General features: G+C 37.1%; 1 protein-coding gene across 1 annotated transcript in view; it reads right to left on the bottom strand.

Moving 5' to 3' along the window:
- Positions 1 to 12,681, bottom strand: part of ADGRG7 (adhesion G protein-coupled receptor G7) — a 71,560-nt gene extending 58,879 nt beyond the window's left edge. The window contains exon 1 of the mRNA XM_023260092.2: positions 12,104 to 12,681. Coding sequence (XP_023115860.2) covers positions 12,104 to 12,218 — 115 coding nt within the window. The 5' untranslated portion in view covers positions 12,219 to 12,681. The remainder of the gene's footprint in view (positions 1 to 12,103) is intronic.
- Between the last annotated feature and the right edge of the window lie 720 nt (positions 12,682 to 13,401).

Below are 13,401 nucleotides of genomic sequence, written 5' to 3'. Positions count from 1 at the left end.
CTGATGTGTCCAAGGAACATAGCAAAGTTTAACAAATAAGGAATATCAGTCCTATGTGAAGTAATAGCAGGACATCGACTGGATTATGAGTGGGTTTATAGACCAAGCCAAGGAGATTTATCCTGCAAGAGTCTAGAGAGATCTTTTAAAAAAATTTTTTTAATGTTTATTTTTGAGAGAGACAGAGACAGAGTACAAGTGGGGGAGAGGCAGAGAGAGAGAGGGAGACACATAATCTGAAGCAGGCTCCAGGCTCTGTGCTGTCAGCACAGAGCCCGAGGTAAGGCTTGAACTCACAAACCATGAGGTCATGACCTAAGTCAAAGTCAGACACTTAACCGACTGAGCCACCCAGGCGCCCCTAGTTTTTTAATTCTTAATTGATCTAACAGATAAGTTTATTCAAAATAATAATAGCAATGACATATGAGGTGATTAGAGCTTATGGAAAAACGAAATAAAGGACAGAAAAAAATGTAAGGGAAGAGAAGGAGGAATTGGGAATACTGTATTATGAGGTCCTGGCACTACTTATGAGACCACAGAGATATTAGAAAGTGGACTTAGATTAGGGACACCTGGATGGCTCAGTCAGTTGAGTGTCCAACCCTAGATTTGGGCTCAAGTCATGATCTCATGGTTTGTGAGACTGAGCACCTCGTCAGGCTCCCAAGGAGCCTGCTCGGGATTCTCTGTCTCTCTCTGCCCCTCCCCCATTCACTCTCTCTTTCTCTCTCTCTCAAAATAGATAAACTTAAAAGATACATTTTGGGGGGCTCCTGGGTGGCTCAGTCAGTTGAGTGTCTGACCAGATTTTGGCTTAGGTCATGATCCCAGGGTCACAGGATTGAGCCCTGTGTCTGGCTCTGCACTGAGCATGGAACCTGCTTGGGATTCTTTCTCTGTCTTCCTCTGCCCCTGCCCCTCTCCCCTACTTGTTCTCTCAAAATAAATAAATAAATAAATTGGTGGTTACTGTAGAGGTTGCAGTATACATTTACAACTAATCTAAGTCCACTTTCTTTTTAAAGAAATAATTAAAAATCAGAGCAAAAATCAATGAAGTTGAAAACAGGAAATTAATAGACAAAATCAATAAAACCAAAAGCTCATTATTTGTAAAGATCATTCAAATTGATAAACCTGTAGACAGTCTAACCATAAAAAAAAGAGAAGGCACAAATAACAGACATGAAATAGAGTCATTACTACTGATCCCATGAACATTAAAAGAACAATAAAGAAATATTATGAATAGTCTATGCCCACAAATTTGATAAGCTAGATGAAATGGACCAAGTCCTTGAAGGACACAATCTACTGAACTCACACAAGGAGAAATAGATCATCTGAATAGGCCTATATTGATAAAGAAACTGAATCAATAATCAATAACCTTCCAGAACAATAGGCATCAGGCCCCAGATGGATTTACTGCTGAATCCTACCAAACACTTGAGGAAAAACTGGTATCAATGTTTTACACTCTCTTCTAGAAAACAGAAGCAAAAGGAACACTTCCTAACTCATTCTATGAGGCCAACATTATTCTAATACCAAAATTAGATAAAGACATTACAAAAAAGGAAAATTACATATCAATATCTCTCATGAATGTAAAGTCAAAACTCCTCAACAAATTATCAGCAAATCAAACCCAAAAATGTATAGAAAAATTTATAACATAATACAGTATTCTCAATCCTCCTTCTCTTCCTTTATAACATGTTCTCATCTTAGGGGAAAACATCTCATTTCTTACCATTGAGTATGAGATTAAGTTTATGGTTTTTGTAGATGTTCTGTATCAAGTTGATGCAGTTCCCCTATATTTTCACTTTGCTAAGAGTTTTTAACATGAATGGTAGTTGGATTTTGTTGAATGCTTTTTCTGTATTTATTGATATGATCGTGTGATTTTTCTTTTTTAGCCTGTTGATATGAATTACATTAATTGATTTTCAAATGTTGAGCTAGCCTTGCATATCTGGAATAAATCCCAATTTGTTACGATGTATGATTTGTATTTCCCTGATGATGAATGATGCAGAAGAATAAGCCTGGACTACTTTCTTACACCATACACAAAAATAAACTCAAAATGGATGAAAGACCTAAATATAAGACAGGATGCCATCAAAATCCTAGAGGAGAATACAGGCAACAATCTCTTTGACCTCAGCTACAACAACTGCTTACTTGACATGTTTCCAGAGGCAAGGGAAAGTAAAGCAAAAATGAACTATTGGGACCTTATCAAGATAAAAAGCTTCTGCACAGCAAAGGAAACAATCAGCAAAACTAAAAGGCAACTGACAGAATGGGAGATGATATTTGCAAATGACATATTTGATAAAGGATTAGTATCCAAAATCTATCAAGAAATTACCAAACTCAACACCCCAAAAAACACAAATAATCCAGTGAAGAAATGGGCAAAATACATGAACAGACATTTTTCCAAAGAATACATCTAGATGGTTAACAGACACATGAAAAAATGCTCGTCACTCATCACCAAGTAAATGGATTTTTTTAAAAAGCTGTGGTATATCCATACAATGGAATATTATTCAGCCATAAAGAGAAATGAGCTATGAAGCCCCCAAAAGATATGGAGGAATCTTGAATACTTTTAGCTAAGTTAAAGAAGCCAGGCTGAAAGAGCTACACACTATATGATTCTAAGTATGATATTCTGGAGGGCTCCTGGGTGGCTCAGTCAGTTAAGCATCTAACTTCAACTCATGTCATGATCTCACAGTTCATGAGTTCAAGTCCCTCATTGGACTCTGTGCTGACAGCTCAGAGCCTGGAGCCAGCTTCAGATTCTGTGTCTCCCTCTGTCTCTACCCCTCCCCCACTCATGCTCTCTGTCTCTCTCACTCTCAAAAATAAATAAACGTTAAAAAAATTTAAATATGACATTCTAGAAAGGCAAAACTATAGAAACAGTAAAATGACTGGCGGGTTGGGAGAGGGAGAGAAGGATGAATAGGTGAAGCAAAGGGGAATTTTAGGCAAGTGAACTATTCTGTATGATACTGTAACAGTGGATACATGTCATTATATTTGTCAAAATCCACCAAATTTGTATATGCAAAGAATGAACCCTAATGTAAGATGCATTTTAATTAATAATGTATCAATATTGGTTCATTCATTATATAACAAAAGCAACCCACTAGGGTAAGAGATTAATAATAAAGGAAGATATGGAGGGGAAGCAGTGATGCAAGAGGGAATAAATAGGAACTCTATATTTTCTGCTTAATTTTACTGTAGCCTGAAACTTCTCTAAAAATCAAGTCATTGGTAAAAAAATATAAGATATGGATCCAGATCTCAAAGAGCTTAAGATCTACCAAAAGAGATTTAATTGTAATTGTTATATGACAAACTTCTCCGTGTAACCAAGGAAATGTGTGAATATTTATTTATTGTTTATTTATTTTGAGAGAGGGTGAATGTGTGAGAGTGGGGAGGAGCAGAGAGAGAGGGAGAGAGAGATTCCCAAGCAGGCTCCAGCCATCAGCGCAGAACCCAGTGCAGGGCTTGAACCCATGAACTGTGATATAACGACCTGAACTAATATCAAGAGCCCGATGCTTAACTGACTGAGCCACCCAGGTGCCCTTATGTGAATCTTTTTAAATTGTAGAATATTTCAAGTACACAAAGTACAGAGTATAAAACATCCCCCACTACCCCAAAGCCAGTTTTAAAAGCTAGGAAGTTTCTCTCAGATTTGCTTCAGACTTTTTAAAAAATATGTAATAAAACTTTACAGGAAGAGTTGAAACCCCTTCTACTCCTTTCTATCAACATTCCTTTCTCTCCATACCCAGAAGTTAACACTATATTGAAATTGTCGTTTATCTTTTACATCATATTTTATACTATTATTATATCTAAGATAATCAATACATAGCATTTGCTGCAGTTTTTGTTTTGGTTTGGTTTTTACTATTGATTCAACTACTTTTTTTAAGTTTCTTTATTTTATTTGGGGGAGGAGGGACAAAGAGAGAAGGAAAGAGAAAATCCCAAGCAGGCTCTGCACTGTCAGCTCAGAGCCTGACACAGGGCTCAAACTCATGAACCATGAAATCATGACCTGAGCCAAAATCAAGATGCCTGAACCACCCAGGTTCCCTGATTCGACTATTTTAATGGTTACAGTTCGATTTAGGTTTTTTTTCCTTCCTTTGGGGGTAAATTTGGTCATTTATATTTTTTTAGAAAATTGCTACTTGGGCAAAGTTTTTATATTAGCTAGGATAATATTTGCATGGTATTTGCTTATGACTTTATTGATTTTTTAATCACTTCTTTATTATATATTTTAATAGGTAATACATTCACAGAGTTGGAAAATAAAAATAACATTCAAAGTACATAACCTTTCTCCCATCCATAAATATACACAAGTAATAATTTCTATTCATTTTTTCCAATATTTCTTTTTTCAGTACAAGCAAATATGAATCTATACTTATTTTCATCCTCTTTTCCGTAGCTTGCTGTTGCACCTTACAATGAATGTCCAAAATCTTTCCACAGCAGTTCATAGAAAACTTCCACCTCTTCTTTTACAGCTGCATTATAGTCCATCATAATAAACCCTGATTTAGCTAACTGACCCCTTATTGATGGACACATTGTTTTCAATTGTCTCAAAATTGCACTGTACATTGCACAAATTCATATGGAGAATGAATTCCCAGAAGTGCAATTCTGAGCCAAAGAGTGCACCTTTGTCATTTTGACATTTATTTCCAGCTTGCCCTTATAGGGGTTGTATTGACTTGTATTTTCACCAGCAATGCAACACTATGCAGGGCCTGGAACAAAGTACAATGAAGACCCATATACCATTTATATAAAAGTAGATGTAAAACTTGTAAATTAAGCTCACAAACTGCTAAATAAAGTCTACGTGCTTGATTCTAATGCCAGGATAATCATACCTTCCTAAGGACCTGGAAGTCCAGGTCTGAATTTGGGAACTGTGCATTCCTTGGAGTTCTACTTCAGACTGTGACATGTACCCGCCCCACTCTGTCCTCATGCTTGGTAGGGTTCCAGGCCCAAGGAGGCCTTGTGCTGCCACCTACCGACACCCGAGCCAACAGCCACCCCTCACGGCCAGGTAAGCACTGCCACCACCGGGGCGAAGTGAGGTGAGCAAAATCTCCCTTATAAGCCCAGCAGGGGAGCTGGGGTCCCGGATGCAAGACGCAAACCCCGGAAGGAGAGATGCGGGCTCTGGGTCAGCGTGCTGTCTTGGCTTTTGCTTAAACCTTGCCTATCATCCTGCTTCTCTGTGTTGTGATCCGCTTTACTTTTGCACATGTTGCTTATATACCTTTTCGTCTTGACAAATCTCGCTGGATATTTATCGTCTTAAATTCATCTTTTCAAAAAACTAGCTTTTGGTTTTGTTGATCTCCATTCTTGTTTTGTTTCCATTCCATTAATTTGTTCTTATTTTCATTACTGCCAAACAGCCTTCCTTAGAATTTACTTTTTTTTTATTTATTTATTTTTATTTGTTTTGTCTCCAGGCCCAGCTTAATGACAGATGCATAGACAGTACAACAAATATTTGCTGACTGGCTTCTTTGGCGTTTGCAATTTGGTTGAGGATATCGAGCCCGAGCTGAGCTACCACTCCTCTGTTACAATCCCATTTTTAACACCTTTTGCACCCCCAGTTCAAGACCCTGTCCCCTGAAATGCCTAAATTACCCACAAAATATAGCAAAGGGAGTATTGGTATTTTTAAGCCTCTGTATTTTAAGTAAAGAAAGACAGACCCTGAAGGATTAAGTGCTTTGTTTGTTTCATTTAGTTTTTAAACCTATGGACTTATAAAAATGACACTAGCCAACATTCATTAGCCCAACATCCCCATTCTATATAAAGAGTACATTCTACATAAAGAGTATATTCTACATAAAGGGTAACTTGTTCCAGATCAATAACTAGTTGACAGCTGAGTGGAGTTAACTCAGATCTTTTGGTTACTAATCAAGTGCTCCAGCTCCACCCTACAAGTGCTGCCTTTACCACAGGGAAAACAGGGATGGAGAGCATCAGCTTCAACTTGAGGATTCGTACGCTGGCATGTGTTTAATAGTAGTATTTATTTTTCTTTTATAACACCAGTATAATATTAACATTTTTCTACATTTTCTTACATTATAATAAGCAGTATTTCCAGAAATATGAGTCCTATTTTCAATATCTTTACCACACATCATGGAAAATTAAATGTAGAACGTACATAACACACTTCATGCTGCTTGAGAAAGTAGCATAAAATATTAAAAATGCCAAATGGAAAACATGAATTTCATTTCTTCTCCTAAACAAAATTAGAATCTGTTCTGAAAAGTCTAGTTTAATTAAGTGTGGGAATAAAAATGCTCTTCCTTAGTCAAAGAAATTCCAGCAGGAGACTCTAGTATCTGGCTCCAATTCTTTAGGGTTTTAAAATCCTGGCATCTGTCATTTGTCCCAGACCATGAATTTGAAATATTTGGATGAGAATAAAGATTCCTCTTAAATGAGAGGACAATATTTAGGAAAGTTTATTCTACTGTGAAAAGAAACCTAAAAAATGTAAACAAAATATACATAGTTTTTACCTAAGGTAGAAGTTGTTCTGTATGAAATACCTGGTTACATATTTCAATAAACTGATTAAATATTTTAATAAAATTTTCCCTGATGGTGTAGCATAATATAATTTTTTTTAATGCAGGAAGATATAACAATTCTTAGAAATGTTTCTGTTTCTGTTTTAATCAGTTGAACTTAATGATTAAGCCTGTAGTAGACCTTCAGTTTGATAAGGTGAGTTTCAATCCAAAGGTCCCATCTAGGTCAATGGCATGCATTCAAGGTATAATTCAAGGAGCAGAGAAAACTATGCACTAAATTATCTAAAAATTCATAAATTAAAAATAACAGCTAATATTTATTGAGTGCTTATAGTGTCCTAAATGTCATCTTAAACCCATAAATGTAGTAACTCATTTAATCATTTAATGACAGCCCTGAAAGATAGGTTTATTATGATTCCCATAAATAGCAAAACTGAAGCACAGAAATGTTGAGTAATTTGCTCAAGTTTACTCAGTAAGTGGTAGCATTGGCATTTCAACAAGGCAGTCTGGCTCCAGAGGTGTTTTTTGTTTTGTTTTGTTTTGTTTTTTGCCCCTGTTTATGTACATTTTTCCCCCTGTCATGTGCACACTCCTAATCACCACATTCTATACTAGATGTTCTTCAATAAAATATGCTATCAAAAGATCTATGGATGGTGGTTGTATTCAGTATTTTAAGTAAAAATATCTAATACCTGGAAATCAAGGAAAAATCTACTAAGTCAACCCACTTGTGTTAAATTTCTTAATTTGAGAAAGTGACTTTGAGAATGGGATCAGCAATTTAAACATCACTAATACTGATGTTAAAATAATTCATGCTCTTCAGCCAATTACATAACAAAATTTATTCCTCCAAAAAAAAAAAAATCCCTTCCTTTTTACAGCAATTGTTTTCTTAATTTAGAGAATGGTTATATGAGGAAGCAAGAAGGGAGATTGGCAAAACAGCAGAAGAGAGGTTTCCAACAGCAGGATTAAGACTAAATAACACTACAGCTCTCCACTTACTAGACCTTTTGTCAAACCCCAAAATACAATCTGTCCTCCAGGAACAGTCCCATGAGTTTGATTTATTAACCAGTTTGCCTCTTAAGTACTGTAATTGAGTAAAATGAAAGTCAAGCATCTGTGTACAAATTATTTTCTGAGAATCAATAAACTCTCCTTGACCTTTCCCCACAACCCATATTTCCTACTGTGCAAGAATTTCAATGCTATGAAGTTTGACCTTGGTGTTTGGAAATATTGCAACCTACTAAAGTCTTTTCTTGGCCTGAGGCCTAAGTGAGCCCATGATAGGAAATGAAGGTCAGGGTATCGGGAAAGAGTGAGAAAGGCACTCATGCTTGCAGAAAGGAGGAAGTTTTATAATCTAGAAGAGACATAGGATATGGTTCAATAGGGCATAATCATCAATGGTAATATGTCATAAGGTTAAGATATTCTCCCTAAGAGTTAAGAAAAAAATCTCCTACTATTATGATTATGGACATCTGTCTATGTTTACATCAGGCCTTGCTCAAGTTGAAAAATGTCAAGGGAAAGATGTATAATAAGACTTAATTATGTTTCATTTTACTTTCATCAAGTGTGATTGGACCAAAAAGCTGCACTGCTTCTCGTATCACAAGGTTCTTGCTATTGGGAGCAAAAGTCCAAAAGAGATAGAATGCCTTACGTTGTCCATTCTGAAAACACATCAGATGAGGCACATATTACTTGATAGTCTACAAAGAAGGCCTAATGTGAAAAGGCTAGAGGTCAGGCAAAACTTCAATTTGCTCCAACATAAAAGCATCCTTTTGTTGATCATACAGCTAAACAGAAAAGATCATACACAACAGGAGAGATCCTAATGAAGCGGAAGTTCTAGAAATGGTCAGAGTGTTGCATGGCCTGGGGCAGAGGAAGAAAACTAAAATGGTGTCTGTCTTAACTGATGTAAACAAAACCATAATAACATTCATTTTAATATTTATTTATTTACTTCTTGAATACAGCTATTTGACAACTTTCAGTCCAGTTTCTGGTTTTCACATGATTCTTTCATTTACTCATAAGCTATGTACTAGCAACTGTATTCCAGGTACTCATATAGGTGCAGAGAATGTAGATTGATAAGTCAGGTCCCTGGTTTCTTAGAGCTTTCATTCTAGGAATGGGGAGACAGACAGCAAACAAATAAGAAATTACCAGGTGATAAAAGCCATGAACAAAATACATGTGAAAGAGAGCAAATAGAATGATAACCTTGGACTGAGTGGATAGAAAAGTTCTCTTTGAGGTGGTGACATTGAAACTAAGACCTAAATCATAAGGGAGGTGGCTGTGTGAAACTCTGGGTGACATGTTCCAGCAAACAGATATCATCATAGAAGAACTTCAAGTCTTCTTCAAGAGTCAAGACTCCTTCAAGAGTCATCAAAAGTTTTGAAAAATTTCTTTACCAAACAGAACTTCAAAAGCCTAGGATATCTTATTTCTGAAAGCCTAGATGGAAAAAGTGTTATACTTGACAATATATCTTATTGTGATGCTTTGATGAAAAAAAAGGTCATTATTATTTAATGTTTTCAGCAGCAGCACATAAAAATGCCAAAGACTATTCTAGCAATTCTGAAAGAATTGCTACTCCCATGCTTGTCTACTCCCATGAAATGCTGTCAACTTCATCTGGACTGGAGCTTTACCATGACCTTTTACAAGAGGACTTATTAAGTAATAGGAGCAGAATTAACAGTTTTCCTATACTACACAGATCATTGGCATTCCAGAGGTATTTGTTTGATATTTAAACCAATAATTTGGTTTTTTTTAATGACTCATTACACTTAGCAATTAGACAGAGATAAGCTTGTTTGATGGCCATTAGATGTTGGGGCTTATGTGAATGTGAGAAATCTTTACATTAAAGGCAGTCACCAGGATGAATGTTGTTAGAAAATGGGCAATGTTCCAGGCAATGCAGTCTGAATCTGTACTTTCTTCTGCTGTTCTAGACTAGAAGATCAACAGCGGACAATCCTAGAACTTTGCAAAGCTGAAGGAGGTGCTTTGGCAAAACCTGGAAGAATGTGGCAAAGCTATGGCAGTTACTCCACAGCCAAAAATCTATAAACACCATTTGAAGACTCAGAAAAGCTTAAAGGTGAAGCATACTAATCTATGCTCTATAAGCACCATTAATAATGGAGACCTCATTGACTTGAAGACAAACAGCATACTTACCAAAGTGCGTAACTTTGCCTAGAAAACATTCTACTAGTTACTGCATATTTTTTGTGAATTTGGGTTTTTAGGCATAGGTGCCTAAAAAAATTTTTTTTAAACCTGAAGGTGAATTAATTGATTGGGTTACCATTGTCTTCCCTCTAGGAAGGCAGAATAGTGCAGGAGTGAAGAGCATCGATACTAAAGTCAAAATAATCTAGATTCAAATCCAGACCCAACACTTTCTAGCTACATAAGTTTGAAGAGATTCTTGGAGCCTGGGTTTCCCCATATGTAACATGGATATAATAATAACTGCTTCAAAGGTAGCTGTTAGGGTTAAATGAGATAAGTATGTCGTACACCTGAAACTAAGGTAATATTGTGTGTCAACTACAATCAAATAAAACATTTTTTAAGAAAAATTCAGAGCAAGGACACATTTGTGTTCTTTGAGGAGCTGGTATGCTTTTACTGTTAAACAAGGGTTTTTTTTGTTGCTTATTATGCTTTGTTTGGGGTCTTGGCCCTCAGGAAGTTCAGGGATATGTCTCAGGGATATGTTTTATATTTGTTTTTAGCAACTTCTGCTGTTTTCTTCTTTGTAGTGTTTTATACTTTGGTCCTTGTTTTAATGGTTCTATTATACCTGTCTCCATCATAAGTCACCACAAATTTCCCTTTAAAAGTAGATGTCCTATAAAGGAAAGAAGGAAAGGAGGGAAGGAGGGAGGAAAAAAGATTTCTTAAAAGTATACTCTTTAAATAAGGTCTTATAAATTTAGCAGCCTTAATGAGGTAAAAATCTATAGTTCATAATTTTTTAACTTTAAACAAAAATAAATAAAACAAATGGAAACACATTTTTCTCAAGTTTAAATGTTATTGGTTTTGTTCTGGAAATTTTTCTCATGCTAATTCTACAAATCCTGTTAGTACATTTTCTAAATAATGTTCTGTGGGGCAGGGAAGGAAGGACCATGAGATCTCAGCTGTCACTCCATCAACAGTGAATATATTTGACTCCTTTTCTCTCCAGCATGGGATCTTTGCAGCCATGCATTGTGCTTCTCCTGGCTCCCCCAACCTTCCATCCTCCTCAGGTACCTTCTCAGACGGCAGATCACCCCTCCTTCTGTTCTCTAGACTAGTATTATTTACCGTTATTTACTCAGTTTTATTAGAATCTTTCTCTGTTTATTACAAAAGGAGTGTTTGGCACATCCAGCTTTGAATCCCTTCATGGAGAACCTCTGCAGCCCAAGCGAACAGGCACTGGGATTATAGAAAGTCTTCAGTGTGAGTTACTGGGGGTTTTCCTCTAACACCATTGTTTTACACCCATGGCTTCCCCTCCCACCTTCCAGTGTCATTTCTAGCACACAGAAAGTTACTAACAGATACTTGTTGAGTAACCAGAAAAATCATTTTCTTTTTTTTTAATGTTTGTGCACTTATTTTTGAGACAAAGAGAGAACATGAGCATGGAAGAGACAGGGAGAAAGGGAGAGAGAGAATCCTAAGTAGGCTCCATATTGTCAGCACAGAGCTCTACATGGGGCTCAAACTCACAGACCACAGTGTGAGATCATGACCTGAGCCAAAATCAAGAATCTTAACTGGCTGAGTCACCTAGGCACCCCTGAAAAAATCATTTTCTAAGTAATCTTAACTTTTTAAGTAGTTTTTTACACTTAGAGAGTGAGAACTTTATGTACAAACCTTAAGAGTTTATTTACCATCCTAGTGAGAACATTCCGAAAATGAAATTCCATTCTGGGCATATTTGATTATGTGTGTATGTCTGTATATCTCTGTGTGTGTGTGTGTGTGTGTGTGTGTGTGTCCATAATTATTTCTCTTTCTCGAATTTAGCTAAACAAACCCAAACATGTGTTATTAATGATTTGATTATTCTGTTTTCCAGTCAGATGTTAAAAGACCAAGAAGAGGGTAATTCAACTTTGTAATTCCTCACCCTGCCCACACACACATATTCATATTCATGCATGTACAACCATATGCTAGCCATCAATTGACCCTTGCCTGTTGTATGTCATACACGACACCTTGGCAGGCAACCCTAGCCCAGACATGGCTATTCGCAGTACTGGTGTGTCAGGTAGCAGAGACAGAGGCTCAACAACTTCTCTTGATTTGAGTTCAACATAGCAGTTAAAGATAAACATAACATAGTTAAACATAAACGATATTACCTGTCTCAACGCTAATCACAATCCTCCAGATGCCCAGTCCCAAAACGATGGCCGTCAGCAGTCCACACACAGTGGCCACCAGCACCCTGAGGTCACAAACACGACAGGAAGCCATGGAGAAGTCAGACCACTCCTAGGTGAAAAACAGCTAGCTTCTTTCTTCTTGAGCCAAGAAGCTGAATCAGAAACTATTCTAAAAAAATTTTTTAATTCCTCCTTTATGTGATCTATCAGGCAGAAGTCCTCATGTTTTGGGACTCTTGAGGTTAATCAGGCGGGAGGCAGTTTGAATCACCTAATAAAAGGTACATGCTCTGATTGCAACTTCCTCATCCTTCACTGAATGAGAACAAGAAAAAAGTGATTGGAATTATGGGAACAGAAGGTAACTCAGGATAATAAAGAAGAAAGGGAGGGAATAGTTAACAGGGTCAAAGTGTAAATGTCCATACAAGCAAGAAGGTGGGGAAGGGAGCCAGAAAAAAGAAAACCAAGTCATCTTCCTGCACTTTCATTTTAGAAGGATCTAGCAAAGGAAGACTAACAGGAGCTTCAGGCCACACAGATTCTCTTGTCAACAAGTGGTTTAAGCAATGACACACACATGATTCCAATATTTGCATTTTTTAAAGGAGCCCACATTTTGATAGCTGCAGTTGGTCAGTGGGCTTTACTAGCACAGGATGAATTTCGAAGAGCACTAAATTCCGGTATTACAACCTACTTGTTATCAGCCGAATTATGTTGCCCTAAAAATTCACATGTTGGAGCACCTCGGTGGCTCAGTCAGTTAAGCATGTGACTCTTGATTTTGGCTCAGGTCATGATCTCACGGTTCGTGAGTTCAAACCCCACGTTGGGCTCTGAGCATGGAGACTGTTTGGGTTCTCTCTCTCCCTTGCTCGCTCTGCCTCTCTCTCAAAATAAATAAATAAACTTAAACAAAGTCATATGTGGAAGTCCTAACCCCTAGTACCTCAGAATGTGACCTTATTTGGAGATAGAGTCATTACAGAAGTAAGCAAGTTAAAATGAGGTCATTAGAGCAGGCTCTAATTCAACATAACTGGTGTCCTTATAAGAAGAGGAAATTTGCACAGAGATATGCATAAAGGCAAGAGTTTAGGAGAAGATGGCTGTCCATAAGCCAAGGAAAGAGGCCTGGGACACATCCTTCCCTCCCAGCCTTCAGAAAGACCCAACACTGCTGACACCTTGATTTTGGACTTCTGGCTTCCAGCAGCCCTAAGCAAACTAATTCACCATCTGGTCAATGTTAGCAGGTATCTTTGCTGCAG

Source organism: Felis catus, chromosome C2 (genome assembly GCF_018350175.1).
Source record: "Felis catus isolate Fca126 chromosome C2, F.catus_Fca126_mat1.0, whole genome shotgun sequence".
Taxonomy (NCBI): Eukaryota; Metazoa; Chordata; class Mammalia; order Carnivora; family Felidae; genus Felis; species Felis catus.
Note: the sequence above shows the minus strand (reverse complement) of the source record. Positions and strands in the feature narration are given on the sequence as shown.